The 14,196-nt window shown below is 43.7% G+C and overlaps 1 protein-coding gene across 1 annotated transcript in view; it reads left to right on the plus strand.

Annotated features, from left to right (window-relative positions):
- The first annotated feature begins 1,143 nt into the window (after positions 1-1,143).
- The window catches only part of TESC (tescalcin), a 50,956-nt gene continuing 37,903 nt past the window's right edge, over positions 1,144-14,196 (plus strand). Inside the window, exon 1 of the mRNA XM_018554281.1 lies at positions 1,144-1,199. Within this exon, the coding sequence (XP_018409783.1) occupies positions 1,184-1,199 (16 nt within the window). The 5' untranslated portion in view covers positions 1,144-1,183. The remainder of the gene's footprint in view (positions 1,200-14,196) is intronic.

The following is a 14,196-nucleotide window of genomic DNA, read 5'->3' on the forward strand; positions in this document are numbered from 1 at the left end:
TTTTTTGGACGAAATTTCGGTTTTTAGCCGTAGTCCGGTCGAAATTTCGTTTTTGGACGAAATTTCGACCGGACTACCGCTAAAAAAACAAAATTCCGTACTTCCGCCTCTGCCCGACGCTGTTTGCAGACGAGCTTCCGGCGGCAGAGTCCACCTGCAATGGGAGAGGGGGGGGACGGGACGCGGTCATTGCTGGCGCCGGACCGAATCTCGCTTGGCCCACGGGCCCCCGCATGTGACGCCACCAGGTGACGGGCCCCCCCTGGCCCTCGGGCAGTGCACTTCTTCGCTGGGCCCCCCCAAGTGGCGGAACTACCAGGGCCCGGTCGCAATTGCGACCGCTGCAACCCTGGTAGTTCCGCCAGTGGTTTGAGGGCTCTGTCACACCATATCCAGTGCGTTCTGGTGCGGTTCCAGCTCGGAACGCTTTGGATTACATAGATCAGGCTGGGCTGCGTTCTGGAGCGGGAAGGGGTGTGTCTGTGCCATTCATGTCAATGGCACAGCAGACACACTCCCTGCCCGCACCAGAATGTAAGGTACAGGAATGTTCGGACGGGGGCATGCAGCGAAAAACACAGGTAAGTTTTAACGCTTTGAAAAGGTTTTTGCTAGCAGTGGATATATGCAAAAAAACAATGGGGGTTTCATAACTCTTTAACCACAAATCTCAACATGCCGCTGGGAGTCATGCCTGCAACTGTCAGTCTCGCACTGCCTCATGGGACTTGTAGTTCCACAACAGCTCGAGGGCCAGAGTTGCCCACCCCCGGTCTAAAAGGTAAACTCAGCCTTTAAACTGACAAAAAGCTGAAGGTGTGACCTGATGCAATGTGATATTATAATGTGCTCACGCCCCCCTACAGCCTGCCTTGTGGTGTTGTATATAGCACAGTCACAGGCAGCCAGTATGGACATGTCATGGCTCCCCCTCCCCGAACATGCACAGCTGCCTTGTGTAATAGATGAAGCAGGTAGAAGTCGGCAGGCACAGGGACCCATGGGACGAGTGACAGTGTGTACAGCAGGCTTCCTGGACTCATGAGAGAAGTATAGAGAGGAACTACCCCGGCCGGTGTTCATCTCGTCACTGCGAGCTCAGCACACACATCGTCGGACGACATCCTCGGTGGAGAGCACTATGGGGCTGGTACATACTCGCTCTGCGGTGACCCGGGAGCTGATGGAGAAGACGGGCTGTGAGTACCACTCCCGGGGTGTAGACCAGGAGATGCTGACTGTCCGGTCTCTGCTTGTTTTAGGACTGGGGACACAATGTTATCAGATAATGGACAGTGTTTGTAAATAACGCCGGGGCACTTTACATGAGGGGAATCCAGTCATAGACACTGGAGCAGGCACTGAAGAGAGATGCTGTTTGGTTGTCACGGGCAACTGCTACACATTCTGTCTGCTCCAGTTTTTATTAATTCCCCCCCTTTGTCTCATGTATTGCAACTCAGCTGTACACTTTAGATCTTATTTATTCATTAATGTAGTGCTGACAGTCCCTGTCCTCAAGGAGCTGACAATCTAATGTCCTAATCCAGGGATGGACAAATGAATCTGGAATCCTGGAGCCAGTCTGCCTAATCCAGGAGACAGTCTGCCCAATCCAGGAGCCAGTCTGCCCAATCCAGGAGCCGGTCTGCCCAATCCAGGAGCAGGTCTGCCCAATCCAGGAGCAGGTCTGCCCAATCCAGGAGCAGGTCTGCCCAATCCAGGAGCAGGTCTGCCCAATCCAGGAGCAGGTCTGCCCAATCCAGGAGCCGGTCTGCTCAATCCAGGAGCCAGTCTGCCCAATCCAGGAGTCGGCTCCATTGACAACTAGGTAAACCCTCAGATGCTGGGTGCCATCTATAAATATTAAGGAGCATTGTCTCTCTGGCTCCTGGGATTCCTCCAGCTCTGTCCTAATCTCACATGACCATCATTTCCAGGGACACAGACTCTGAGGACAGTCCTGAAGATTCCAATGTATATCTTTGATTCCCACTCCATATATATGACATGGAGATCTCCTTTATGTATAAGAAGAAGGGACGGAGGTAGAAATACATTGACTGTGTATTGAAGTGCAGCCTCCCAGCATGCACTGGTATGGCAGCTTGAAAGTGATGATTTTAAAGAAGAAGCGATCACCACGCCTGCTCATGAAATAGCTTTCCTTATGTTTTGTTGTTTGCTTTCAGCAGTATTCAGAGATGTTCCTGTTCAGAGAAATACATAGGATGCCATTGTTAAGTCCCTGCTGAAGATGTTAGTTGTCTGGGAGTTGTGCTGAGTACTTTCACTGACCGATAACCAGGACGGCATGCACAGTTTTGGATCAGTGGCTCCAAGCATTTAAAGTCGGGTATACACGTTTCTGTTTTCTTTGTTCAACCTGCCAGCTGAATGAAGGAAATGGAGCAGGTTCCTCTATTAATGCTTACAAGCTTTGATTGAGGAATCTCCCGCTGTACACATTGGGGGGAATTTATGAAAACTGGAGCAGACAAAAACTGGAACAGTTGTTCATGGCAACCAATCAGCTTCTCTCTTCAGTTTGTTCAGTTAAGATTTGAAAATGAAAGAGAGAAGCTGTTTGGTTGCCATGTACAGCTGCTCCATATTATGTCTGCTCCAGTTCATACAATAAAACAGAGATGTACAAATCCCAGGAGCTCCGTGTGCTCCTTACAAATGGCAGCTGCCTCCTAACTTTTGAATTTTTCTCTAGTCTAGTCTTGGAGCAGGAAAAGTATCTGTACTTGTACTCAGGCCTGGATTCCCCACAAGGCCACCGAGGCCCGGCTGTGGGGCGGCAGGGCACAGAGGGGCGGCAGCGGTGTCCTTGTGAGGAAGTTGCGGGCGCCGGATGGTAAGTTGTCCTCTCTACATTTAGTCCTGCTTTGCACAAGCAGGACTAAATGTAGAGTGAGGGAAGCCGATTGTTCGTTTACATGTGATCTCGGCGATCGCCAAGATCACATGTAAAAAGTCTGCAGCCGGCCGGTCCGTCCTCCCCTCCCCCCTGCACTTAACTCTCTCCTCTGGTTCCGTCCTCCGCCGCCGATGCAGTGAGCAGAGCGGCAGAGTTAAAAGTAACCCTGCCGCTCCGTGTAGACAGTGAGAGGGGTGACCTGTGCTCTTCCCCTCTCACCTGTCACTGGAGTTCCAGCACAGTGCTGGGCTAGAACTCCTGTATTGGGGAAGTGGGAATAATTTATTTAGGCCCACTGACATGGGATTGTGGTGGTCCCGGTGTTATTTCTCCCTTTTTTCCTGTTTCTTTCATTAAACTTAGGTACTGTCCCTTTTAAGATGTAAACTGAGAAATGTTAACTACCTGCCATATGGTTGCCATTCTCCATTGATGGGAAGGGGGGGGGCGTATTGTGGAACTGTACTGTACTTGGTATCTGAGCATCCCTAGTATTCGGTATCAGCGAGTACCAAAACTGTCTGCTCCAGTTTTGATAAATCCCCCTCTCTGTATTCTGACAGCAGCCGCCGGCTGGTCTCAGAATACCCCAGCAGAGCCGGCAGCTTATTGGCTGCTCGCTCTGTTCGACCAACAGCGCTACCGCTCTGGAAAGCACGCGCTTTCGGTGTGAACAAGGCCTAAGAGAATGCTCTAATGTGATGTACATTATATACTTGCAGTTAAAGTGACATTAAAGGCAAAAAATGTTTTCGCTACCCCCATGTTAATATTAGCACTTACCTTAAGTGATCTCTTTTTCCGATCTTCTTCTTCTTTCCTGTTTTCAGCCTTCTCTCCAGCGGTGCGGCGGCTCTCCGATCCAGCGCTGACTGCTCTGTCCCTCCGATCCAGCGCTGACTGCTCTGTCCCTCCGATCCAGCGGTGTCTGCATGCGGGTGCACGCGTCCATAGACTTGCCTTGCGTCCCTCATCGCGTCCCTGCCGAAAATGAGATCCTTTGCGGCCGCTCGCGAAATTTCTCATTTTCGGACGGGACTGCGCACGGAACACAGGGTAAGTTTAAAGTGCCGTTTGAGCTGTTTTTAAGAAAAAACAGCTCGCTAGCAGTAGATATATGCAAAAAAACGGGAGTGTTTAAATATCCTTTAAAGCCAGCTGGCTGTATGTGTATACATTTAATATCATTCATGACATTTACTGCTTGCTGAAACGCAACATGCTACTCTTCACTAAAGTCTAAACACAGACCTTTAGCTCTCATTCTTTCAAAGCCATGAAAGTTTCCCGACTTGTCAAGTGTAAAATAGCAATCTGTTACTTTCCGCTAATTACCATTTGATGGAATGCATATAGATAGATCTATTTCAGGCTCTAGCACTAGTCATGAGCAACAATATCTATTTGTTCTGTATTGCTTTATACTCGAGCTGTCAGGAATGTGTTGGATTTATTCACATGCACAATGCATTGGTGTCAAGGGGAGTCACTGCAGTGTATCCATTGCACGTTCATGTTTCACATATTCTGTAGTGCTGCAAAAAAAATTCACTTCTCCTTGTCCAGTTTTGTTATTTTTTAGGGCCTGTTCACTGAACACTGCTGCTGATGTGCGCTGACAGGTAACAGTGCTGATGCACCAATATGTTTTTTTGTAGAACTTTATTAAAATGACTCGAATACCTTCTGTGCATTGGGGTTGTGCTGGAGGATGAGGCCAGTGCAGCCACAACGCATCTGGTGTGAACGGGCCCTAAGACTTTTTCGAATGACCAAGCTTTTTTTAATTTGGATAATTATTGAACAGAGTTAAGGTGCCCATACACTGCACGATTCTCGTACGAGAATCGCGGGAAATCTCGCGATCGTACGATAATCGTGCAGTGTATGGAAGGCGTGCGACCGTTTCTACTGTACGGTCGCACGTCTTCCGTCGAACCAGCATGCTAGAAAACTCGCCGGGAATCGTACGATTCTCGGCGAGTTAGTGGCCTGCTGGTTCGACAACTGCCGAACGGGCCGGTTTGCGCACGCCCGTTTGCAGTCATGGTAAGCCCGCCCCTCATTACAGTCGTCGGAAGCCTGCCCCTCAGGGGGGCGGGCTTGCGATGATCGCAAGTACGATCTGCCTGTCCAAGATGGGCAGATCGTACGTTTTTTAAAGTACTTTACAACCCTCGCAAGACTTTTGTTGTAAAGTGTATGGGTACCTTTTTAGGAGTGAAATAAATAAACAGAAACAGGAACCATACCGCACTCCTTACCCGGATTCCCACTTGGTGAGGATGGGTGCTCGAAATGACTGCACTGTGTGGGTACAGGGACGTCTCGTCCGCTCGCTGATCTGACAGCTGTCCCACTGCACAGTATGGGTCAGTAGCCCAAAGGCTCACAATGCGAATTCTACCTTAAGCGTTGGGATGATATAGTAAGCCACTCATACAGTCAGTTTGAGATAGAGCTATTGGCAATGAAATATTAGGCTTTTTCAACTCATGGTGTGCTGGTGACACTTTTCTATTGTTCAGGAGTGAAATAAATGACACAGGTATTGTATCATCTTCTCGGTGGTACAAATAAATGAAATTCTCAGTCATAGATTAAAAAAGTAATTCTTTTCTAACTTTAATCAGCCTAAGAGGGTGAATGGAGTCATTTCTGTGAATGCAACTATGCTCAGTTTGCCATCCTTGTTTAATACCATTTTCAGGTGCCTAAAAAGGAACGTCACCCTGATTTTAAAAATGACAACCTTTAGAAATGGTAATAATATTCTTATAGATAATTGCCGGCTTTGTATTCTTTGCATACCTCATTTTCCTTTTCCTCCCCATTCTTGCCACGGTGGCCATTTTCACTAAGAGCAGATGAATCCATCTCCCTTTACTTCCTGGAACTCAGGGTCTGCCTTATGGAACACGCGAAAGGGAAAAAATATCTTTCCCTCGAGGTCTAGTGAGATATTGCAGTTTGCAGGTGATTTCATATCAGTATGCAGAGCTTCATGCTGATGTAATTTTAAGTAAAAGGAGGGTAAGGACCACTTTAAATCCTGCAGCCCTGTATATATGGATGTGTACCTAGACTTTAAATCCTACAGGCCTGTATATATGGATGTGTACCTAGACTTTAAATCCTGCAGCCCTGTATAAATGGATGTGTACCTAGACTTTAAATCCTACAGCCCTGTATATATGGATGTGTACCTAGACTTTAACCAGTTGCCGTCCGCCCGTACAAAAAAAACGGACGGACGGCTGACTCGCATCAGCGGGTTGCCGTCTCCAGACGGCATTTTTTCCCTGCTCGCCTGCACCCTCTAGCGTTTTTACAGCCGTTAACGGCTGTTTCACATACAACCGATCAGCAGCTCTATAGCCGCGAATCGGTTGCATGGCGTGATTTTGTCGCCCCCCCCTCCTGACCCCTCACCTTCAATCCCGGGATCCGCTGGCCCATCTGCGGCCCAGGACCGGGTCGGGAGGGCGTCCCACATCACTTCTGAATGCAGAAGTGATGTGTATTACATCACTTCCGCATTCACCTGTCAGTCATCTGGCTGCTATAGCACGAGAGAAGAAGCTGATGAAGCAGATCTCTGCTTCATCAGCTTCTTTTGGGGTCCCCAGGTGACATTAGGGGCCCTAGAGGCCCCTAATGTCTCCATAAAGAGGACCTGTCAGTGTGCCTTTGCTAATATATAGGGGGATTGTATCCCCTTATGTAATAGCAATAACAACAAGTGTAAAAAAATAAATAAGTCACAAATAAAAAAGTTAACCCCCCCAAGCTGTTTAAGCCCCCCCCTTCGTTTACGCAGATATAAACGTAAATACGCGTCTGGTGCACCAGCGCGCAAAAACGACAATTGCGCTACACATGTTACATATCGCCGCGAACGTCGCAGTGTGAGCAATCATTTTAGGGCCATCAATCACTAATAACACTAAACTGATGAGCGGTAAAAGCTTTTAAAGCGTTGCCTATGGCCAATTTTGGGTAATGTCGTTTTTTGAGGTTTCGCGCGCGTGCGCAATTTTAAGGCTTGACATGTTTGGTGTCTTTTTACCCGACGTAACACAAGTAACAGCGCCTTTTATATTTTACCAAAAAATTGGGTAATAATAAATGTTTTAGAATTTAATATAGGCGAAACAGTTTCTCTTTTTTTTAATTTTCTGTAATTTTTCCTTAATATATGAAAAAATAAAAACCCCAGTGGTGATTAAATACCACCAAAATAAAGCTCTATCTGTCCCTAAAAAAGGGTATAAAATTCATTTCAGTACAGCGTTGCATGACGGAATAAATGTCAGTCAAAGTACCGCAGCGCTGAATACTGAAAAATGGCCTGGATGGGAAGGGGGTTTAACACCCCAGACTTCAAGTGGTTAAATCCTGCAGCCCTGTATATATGGATGTCTACCTAGACTTTAAATCCTGCAGCCCGGTATATATGGCTGTGTACCTAGACTGAAAGACTTACACACATATGCATCATAAACCATTTAGTGGGATAGCAGGGATATTAGCATGGTGCCACCTGATGCCACAAGCTTATAATTTAGTATTTCTTCCGCCAGTTAACCTTTTTTCCAGGAGGACAGATAACATGGGCAGCACAGTGGCGTAGTAGTTAGAACTTCTTCCTTGTAGTACTGGGGGTCCTTGGTTTTAAATCCTGGTCTAGACACTATCTGCAAGGAGTTTTTGTGCTTGTGTGGGTTTCCTCCCACATTCCAAAGACATTCTGGAAGGTTGATTGGCCCCTGTTCAATAGGACCATTAGATTGTAAACTTCTTGAGGGCAGGAACTGATGGGAATCTGCAGTATGTAAAGCGCTGTGTAAATTGTTGGCACTATATAAATACCTGTAATAAACAAATGAAAAGCAGCCAGGAGCCAAAAGACATTGGATGCATCAGTGAAAGATGTGTGTGACACATCTCTATTTTACTTAGGCAGACAGTAAAATCAGGGCTGAGGTCTGTTTTTTTTCTCTCTCCTTTCGTTCTCTTTAGGTAATAATCTCTTTAAGGCTATTTTCAGGAAGGGTAGCCTTGTGAACATGTGAAAAGAAATGACAGCTCCATCTGCTGCCTGCAGATGGTAAATATGGTTTTATATACATTTTTATATTAAATACGACATAAAATGTCATATCTAATATAAACAGTTTTCCTCTTAACATTATAATAAATATACATTTTCTATCATTATACTTTCCTTTACAATGAAAGTCGTAGCTGACAAAACCTGTTTAACATTTTCCATATATCTTTCATTTAGCACAAAGAGCTCAGTCAAACAGAATGTAGCTATTTTTATTTTATACAAGTATGTTCTCTGGTCAGGTACTTCAAAGAACGAGCACGCAGTCAGTGAATGATCACAGTGATGATAAGTTCTGTTCATGTTTGCTGCCTGCTGATATTTTTTTATCTATACATTTGAAATGGTTTTGAATTTTTATCAGCGTTCTTCAATTCCTGGTTTAAATGTCACATTTATTGTGGGAGAGGAAATGCTTTCTTGGTGGCTGGGGCACACTATACAGACCGGCTGTATGAAAAGGAAACATGAAATGAGTGCATTAAAGTATTAAATGAAAATTTCCCAGCCCACCTCCATAGCCCCTTCAATACATAGATGTGCCTCCCTTTCCTCCAGCGGCTCTGTACACACATCCTCCTGGTATATGGGTATACCTTATTTAAGTCTATAAGATTTTAGATAAGCATGCATATGTACTTTAAATACATAAATAGCACAACCTGATGGGTCAGATTAATAGGTATTGTCCCCTGCTACAACATGTTACAATACCGCTTTAATCATCAAAGAAAAAAATAATTTTATGTTAAGCCGGGTTTACACGATTCGAATTTTCACTGCGTTGGTACCGCTGTTGGCACCCTTCCTCTCAGCATCCCTCGATCAGCTGTTCGAAGGAGCATGTCAGAAAATTGTCGGCTAAACAGTGTCGGCAGCCAAAGAGCTGCCAACTCTGTTCGGGTACTCTGACAGTGGCCAGCGGCTGCTATCAGAATACAAAGGAAACAGCGGGAGATTCCTCAATCAACATTCGCAAGCATTGATGGAGGAATCTGTTCTTTAAAGTGGAGGTTAAGACAGTTTTAAAAAAGTGCTGCAAGGCAGGGGTATTATGACAGAAGAGACTGTGTAAGTATCTTCCTTCCTGCCTATCAGCACTTTTTTTTTTGTTTCTGTACATTGAGCCACACATGGGCAGCATAGTGTACAGGCTTGGAAGGATTGTTGGCGAGATTAAGTAACTTGCATGCACAGGAGTTATCTCATCTGGCCCTGGCCTCGGGTTCAGAGCCATAGACTCTGAACCCGAAAGAAGACCAAGACAAAGATGGAAGCGCTGGTAAGTGAGGAGGGCAGCGCTGGAGGGATTGGCTTTGGCAGGTAAGTCTGCCATAATGTGCTCTTATATAGTGTTTACTAGCACATTATTGTCAAAAACGCCAGATGCTCTTTTTTTGTCCGCACTTTACTTCCACTTTAGCATTTAATTTGTAAAATGTTAAATTCCCCCGGGTAAAAATCCAGAACTAAGATCTTAACATTGCATTTTGCCTGGCACAACAAGATGGATTGTTTTGGTTCAAACCAGTTTCCTTTTTTAGAGGTCTGAAGAAAATTCCTATTTTCAAACACTTGGATACTGACACAGTAATGCACTTGGATAGCCATCGTGTTAGGGTGTGGGCACTTGTTGCAGGAGGAGTATGATCTCAGAAAAAGAAGACCACTATGATTTTTATTTTCTCTAATAGGTGAACACAGGTAGGGTTTATGTTTTTAAGACCTACCCACATTGGATTTTCAGAAGTCAAATAATTGTGTAGAGTGTATTTGCGCAGGAACTTTCTGCCATCAACAGAGATTCGGACTTGTTTTCTCTCTTTCCTATTCTTTAATGTGAATGTGGATTTTTCCAGTTAATTATAGTTACAAATCTCTTAAATTAAATGCATAAACCTATTTATATGGAGTGTGTCCATGTAATATTTCATGGCAATAGATAACTTAGTAGCTGTCATATGGAGGCACTTTGTGTTAATGGTAGCATTTCATAAATTGCCTGTTTTTAAATGCTTCATGAAAAGCAATCACTTTTCAGAACCCTGGGATTTGACTTCCCTTTTTTATTGTGGGTTTAATTATCTTATCAATTTGTACTGCGGTTATGTTGTGCCTGTTATATGTTAACCAAAGCATTTAAAATAAATATTAGCTAGATGGGATTAGGCGGAAGAACATGCAGTATGTCTTTTGGTGTTTTTAGAAAGAAGACCCATGCTGTGTTTGGCCATCTTACTTTAGAAAAAACAGTGTGATGTAGAATAGAAATACCGGTTGGTATTAAAATAGTGGGGTGGTCCTGAAGATGTGGTGATACCTGCTGTATATCTGTTATGATGGGCTAATAGCTTTCCAGCAGTGAACAAAGCATGGCATTTAACTCTAGTGGGCAGTAGTGTAAAGGCACCAGATCGGAATTGAACAGCTCCTGAAATACCACTGTTTTATGTTGCTGCCTAAAAAAAAAGTTTTAAACATGAATGCAATATTAGCATAATATGCAGTACTATATATAGGATTACATAGTATACTAGTGAAACGTATAGAAATGTATTTACTTTGCTTTATTTCCTTCTTGTAGTCTTCTTTCTGACTGGCTGGTGAGGGCAAAACCTTCACTTTTCATTGTTTTTCATATTTAAGACTCAGTGAGGCTAATTTACTAAAGTAGTTGAGAATGTTCACATTAAAGAGAGCGGAAATTCACTTCAATTATCCAATCATGTGTAAAGCAAATTCTTCATTTATTTTATCATAGTAGGAGCCCCTTTTACATCAGGAGCACCCTTCTTTCACATCAAAGTTTTCCCCCTCACATCACAAACTCCCTTTCCCCCCTTTTTACATCAGAGCCTCCTTTTCATTTTAGAGCCCCCTTTACATCAGGAGCCCCTTCACATTAGAAGCCTGTCTGCACTATGGAAAGACATGATGCTGTGTGAAAATTTCGAGGCACCCCTGAAGAAGGCAGAAGCATGTCATGGCATCCTGACTGACTAACATAAAGGCTGGCCTATACCACTTCCAAGACTTAACATTAACCCTAAAAAATGTAACACTGAAAGGTGCCTAGTGCCTGAAGGGTTATGATGTTTTTTTAGGGATGCACCAAAATTTTGGCCACCGAAATATATCGGCCGAAAATGGTACTTTGAGCAAAATGCTGAATGTACAATCTTTCGGCCGAAATTGTGGTGCATCCGTGATTTCTCTCCTCCTCGCTGGGCGCTGCTCTGTGTCCCTTTTGACACAGAGCAGTGTCCAGCGGGGAGGAGAGAAACTGTCAGGAGGCCGAGTGGGGCGTGGAGGAGAGCGCTGTGAAAACCCGGCGTTGGCACAGGAGGCCGGGCTCTCCTCCCGCACCGCCCAGCTCAGCCTCCTGTGACAGATCAGGATGGGGAGTGGTGTGGGGGAGGAGACAGCTGTGAGCTGTCACAGGAGGTTGAGCCGGTGGTGTGGGAGAGGAGTCAGCTGTTAAAGGAGACCAAACTTTCCTCCCGCACCCCTGGCTTAGCCTCCTGTAACAACGAGTCAGGATGGCTAGCGGTTACAAGCAGTCAGTGATCAGCTGGTCTCTGACTGCTTGTACATAGTGGAGGACATAGTATGTTTACTGTGTCCTTAATTATCAATGAACAGGAAGTGCTCTACATCACTCCCAGTTCATTCATGATTGTGGACATGGTAAACATACTATCTCCACAGGTTAGGAATTAACAGGAGCACTCAGTGTAGTACTCTATGTCCTCAATCTCTTTTTCTATTTTAAAAGGGAAATATCAGGGGTCTGTTTAGACCCCTGCTATTTCCCAGAGCCACCGACAGTAAAGTTAAAAGATTATAACAAGTAAAAGTAAAATAAAATATGAAAATATAATTTTAAAAAGTTTAGAAAAAATTAAATTAAATGTAAAAAATGTAAAAAGGTTAGAAAAAAATAATTTACAATATATTGACAATTTGTTTATTTTTGGTTTCGGTCATAAAATTCCATTTCAGTGCACCTTTTTTTGAATTATGAACAGTTTCAAAGTGCAGATTTGTGGGTGATTTATTTTTAATAGATGGAGGAAGTGATTGCTATGGGTAACCAAAATACATTTCTTTCTTTCATATTAAGATTTATGGCTACTGTTCCTTAGGCAAATGCATGACATTGGTAGCACAGTCATCACAGAAGCTGTTGGCTTTAAATATCCTGTTCTATAGCATTCATTTTACATGTCTTTTTATCTTTGTTATTGATTTGCATAGTTCAGGTGTCTCCCCACCCTAATTCCTGTGTTTTCACAGAGTCATGTTGGCTCAACGTGTCTCATCTCACCTTCCATTTTCATGCTTTAATGGGTTCTTTACAGGGAGGGAGGCTGGGTTGGCCAGCCTTGATGTATTTAGATTAGTGTAAACAAATTAGGATTGTAATCAGCTAAAATAGTAGCTAAAATATTTACATTTCTCCTTATGCACTATAGAGTAAGAAGCTTGATGAACCATAAAAAATAGCTACCGTAGAAAAAAAACAAGGCGTTGTTAATATTCAAAAGCACTGGAGCCATTACTGATGCAAACAATGCTTAGTGGAGATCCTCTTTAAACAGATTACAAAAAAGTCTAAAAAAAAAAAAACCACGCTGAAAGAACATACCGTATGTAAATAATATGTATTACAAAATGTGAACTTGGATTGTGGAAGTGGAAAAGTTCGGAAACAACTGGTGACCGCTATATAAATGATGTCCGAGTCACCCGAGTCAGATTGCATTCAGGCAGCATGATTACATTACGTATTTATGTGACAGACGCTGCACATTGTTTGGGATTAGAAGGTGTCATATGTACAGTATTAGATAGTAAATACCTGGAGAGACACAGTTCAAAGGACAAACGGTTGAAAGGTTGTCAATAATTTAAACTGTAAACAATAGAGTTGGGGGAGTCAGTGCAAATGATGGCTGATCATGTAGCAGAAATGAAACAGGCCCCAGGCAAGGAATGTTGGGAAACTAGTTTGTAGCTGACGCAGTCTACTGACAATTCAGAATTCCTTCCATGTTCTCAGCCCTGCAGCGTAAGCTAGACCATTTTTAGGATCAGTAATGGCATGGTACTCACAAGTGACCTTTGAGTGGCCATTAACTGACCATTCGGAGCCACTCCATGACATTTCTTTCTCTTGGGTTTATGCTGTTTCTTTAGCTTAGCCTGCTGACATTTTCAAACAGCTTCCCTAGGTATAAAATGTCGTATAAGATACCAGGCAGTGGAATAACCATCAAATTCTAATTTGCAGCATGCTACAATCATTTGAATTATTTTTGTCGGGTGATGGTTGGATCTACAGTGTACATGTCTTATCACTGATCCTGGATAGATGTTGTCGGAAAGACCTGTATATTCTTCAATAGAATTTCAATCTATAATCTACCCAAAGTAAGCATATTGGTAAAATGCAATGGCAACTGAAATATAATTGGTTGCTTTGGGTAACGTAGAAAGTTCTCTTTCAGACATTTTTAATTCATGATGCCTTGCATCAGCTGCAGCTGCAAAATAAATGCGGTTCCCTATAATGGATTGTTTGGTATTTTTTAGTGTGATGAAATGTGAAGATGCTGCCATTCCACATCACTGTACACGCTTCTTTATTTTTTTTTCAGAAAGCCATTATTATTTTCACTGATGGCACTCCAGATGATACTGTAAGGAACCACTTCCTTGCATTTTGCAGCCAATGCATAATCAATACATATACCTCGTCCCAAGTAATTTCCTCCTAAACTTCCAGCAAATAGGTACATTTGTGTCCCTAGACAGTATTGTTTTGCCATATGTATATACAGGCATGTCAAATCCATCTGTGACTAGCGGTTTCTGGTTTGTGAAGTTTTCTCAGTTCTCCAAAATGGTTATTAAAAAAGTTTCTCACCCTCATAGTTATTTCAACCCTTTTGTGCTTCATCCCTTGTTAGGACATGTCTATATAGTATATATTGGTATAGTCAACTTAGGAAAAAAACTACAGGAATACGAGTGGCTCAAAAACTTTCTCCACTCATGGCCCCTTTTTGGCTGAGGAGATTTTTACCTGACCCCAGCGTCGGGCGGTGTCGCTCCCCACTTTCCCCCCAGTGTGGTCGTCGATGTCTCCCCCTCC

Source organism: Nanorana parkeri, unplaced genomic scaffold, assembly GCF_000935625.1.
Source record: "Nanorana parkeri isolate BGI_ZX_2015 unplaced genomic scaffold, ASM93562v1 scaffold152, whole genome shotgun sequence".
NCBI classification, from domain to species: Eukaryota; Metazoa; Chordata; class Amphibia; order Anura; family Dicroglossidae; genus Nanorana; species Nanorana parkeri.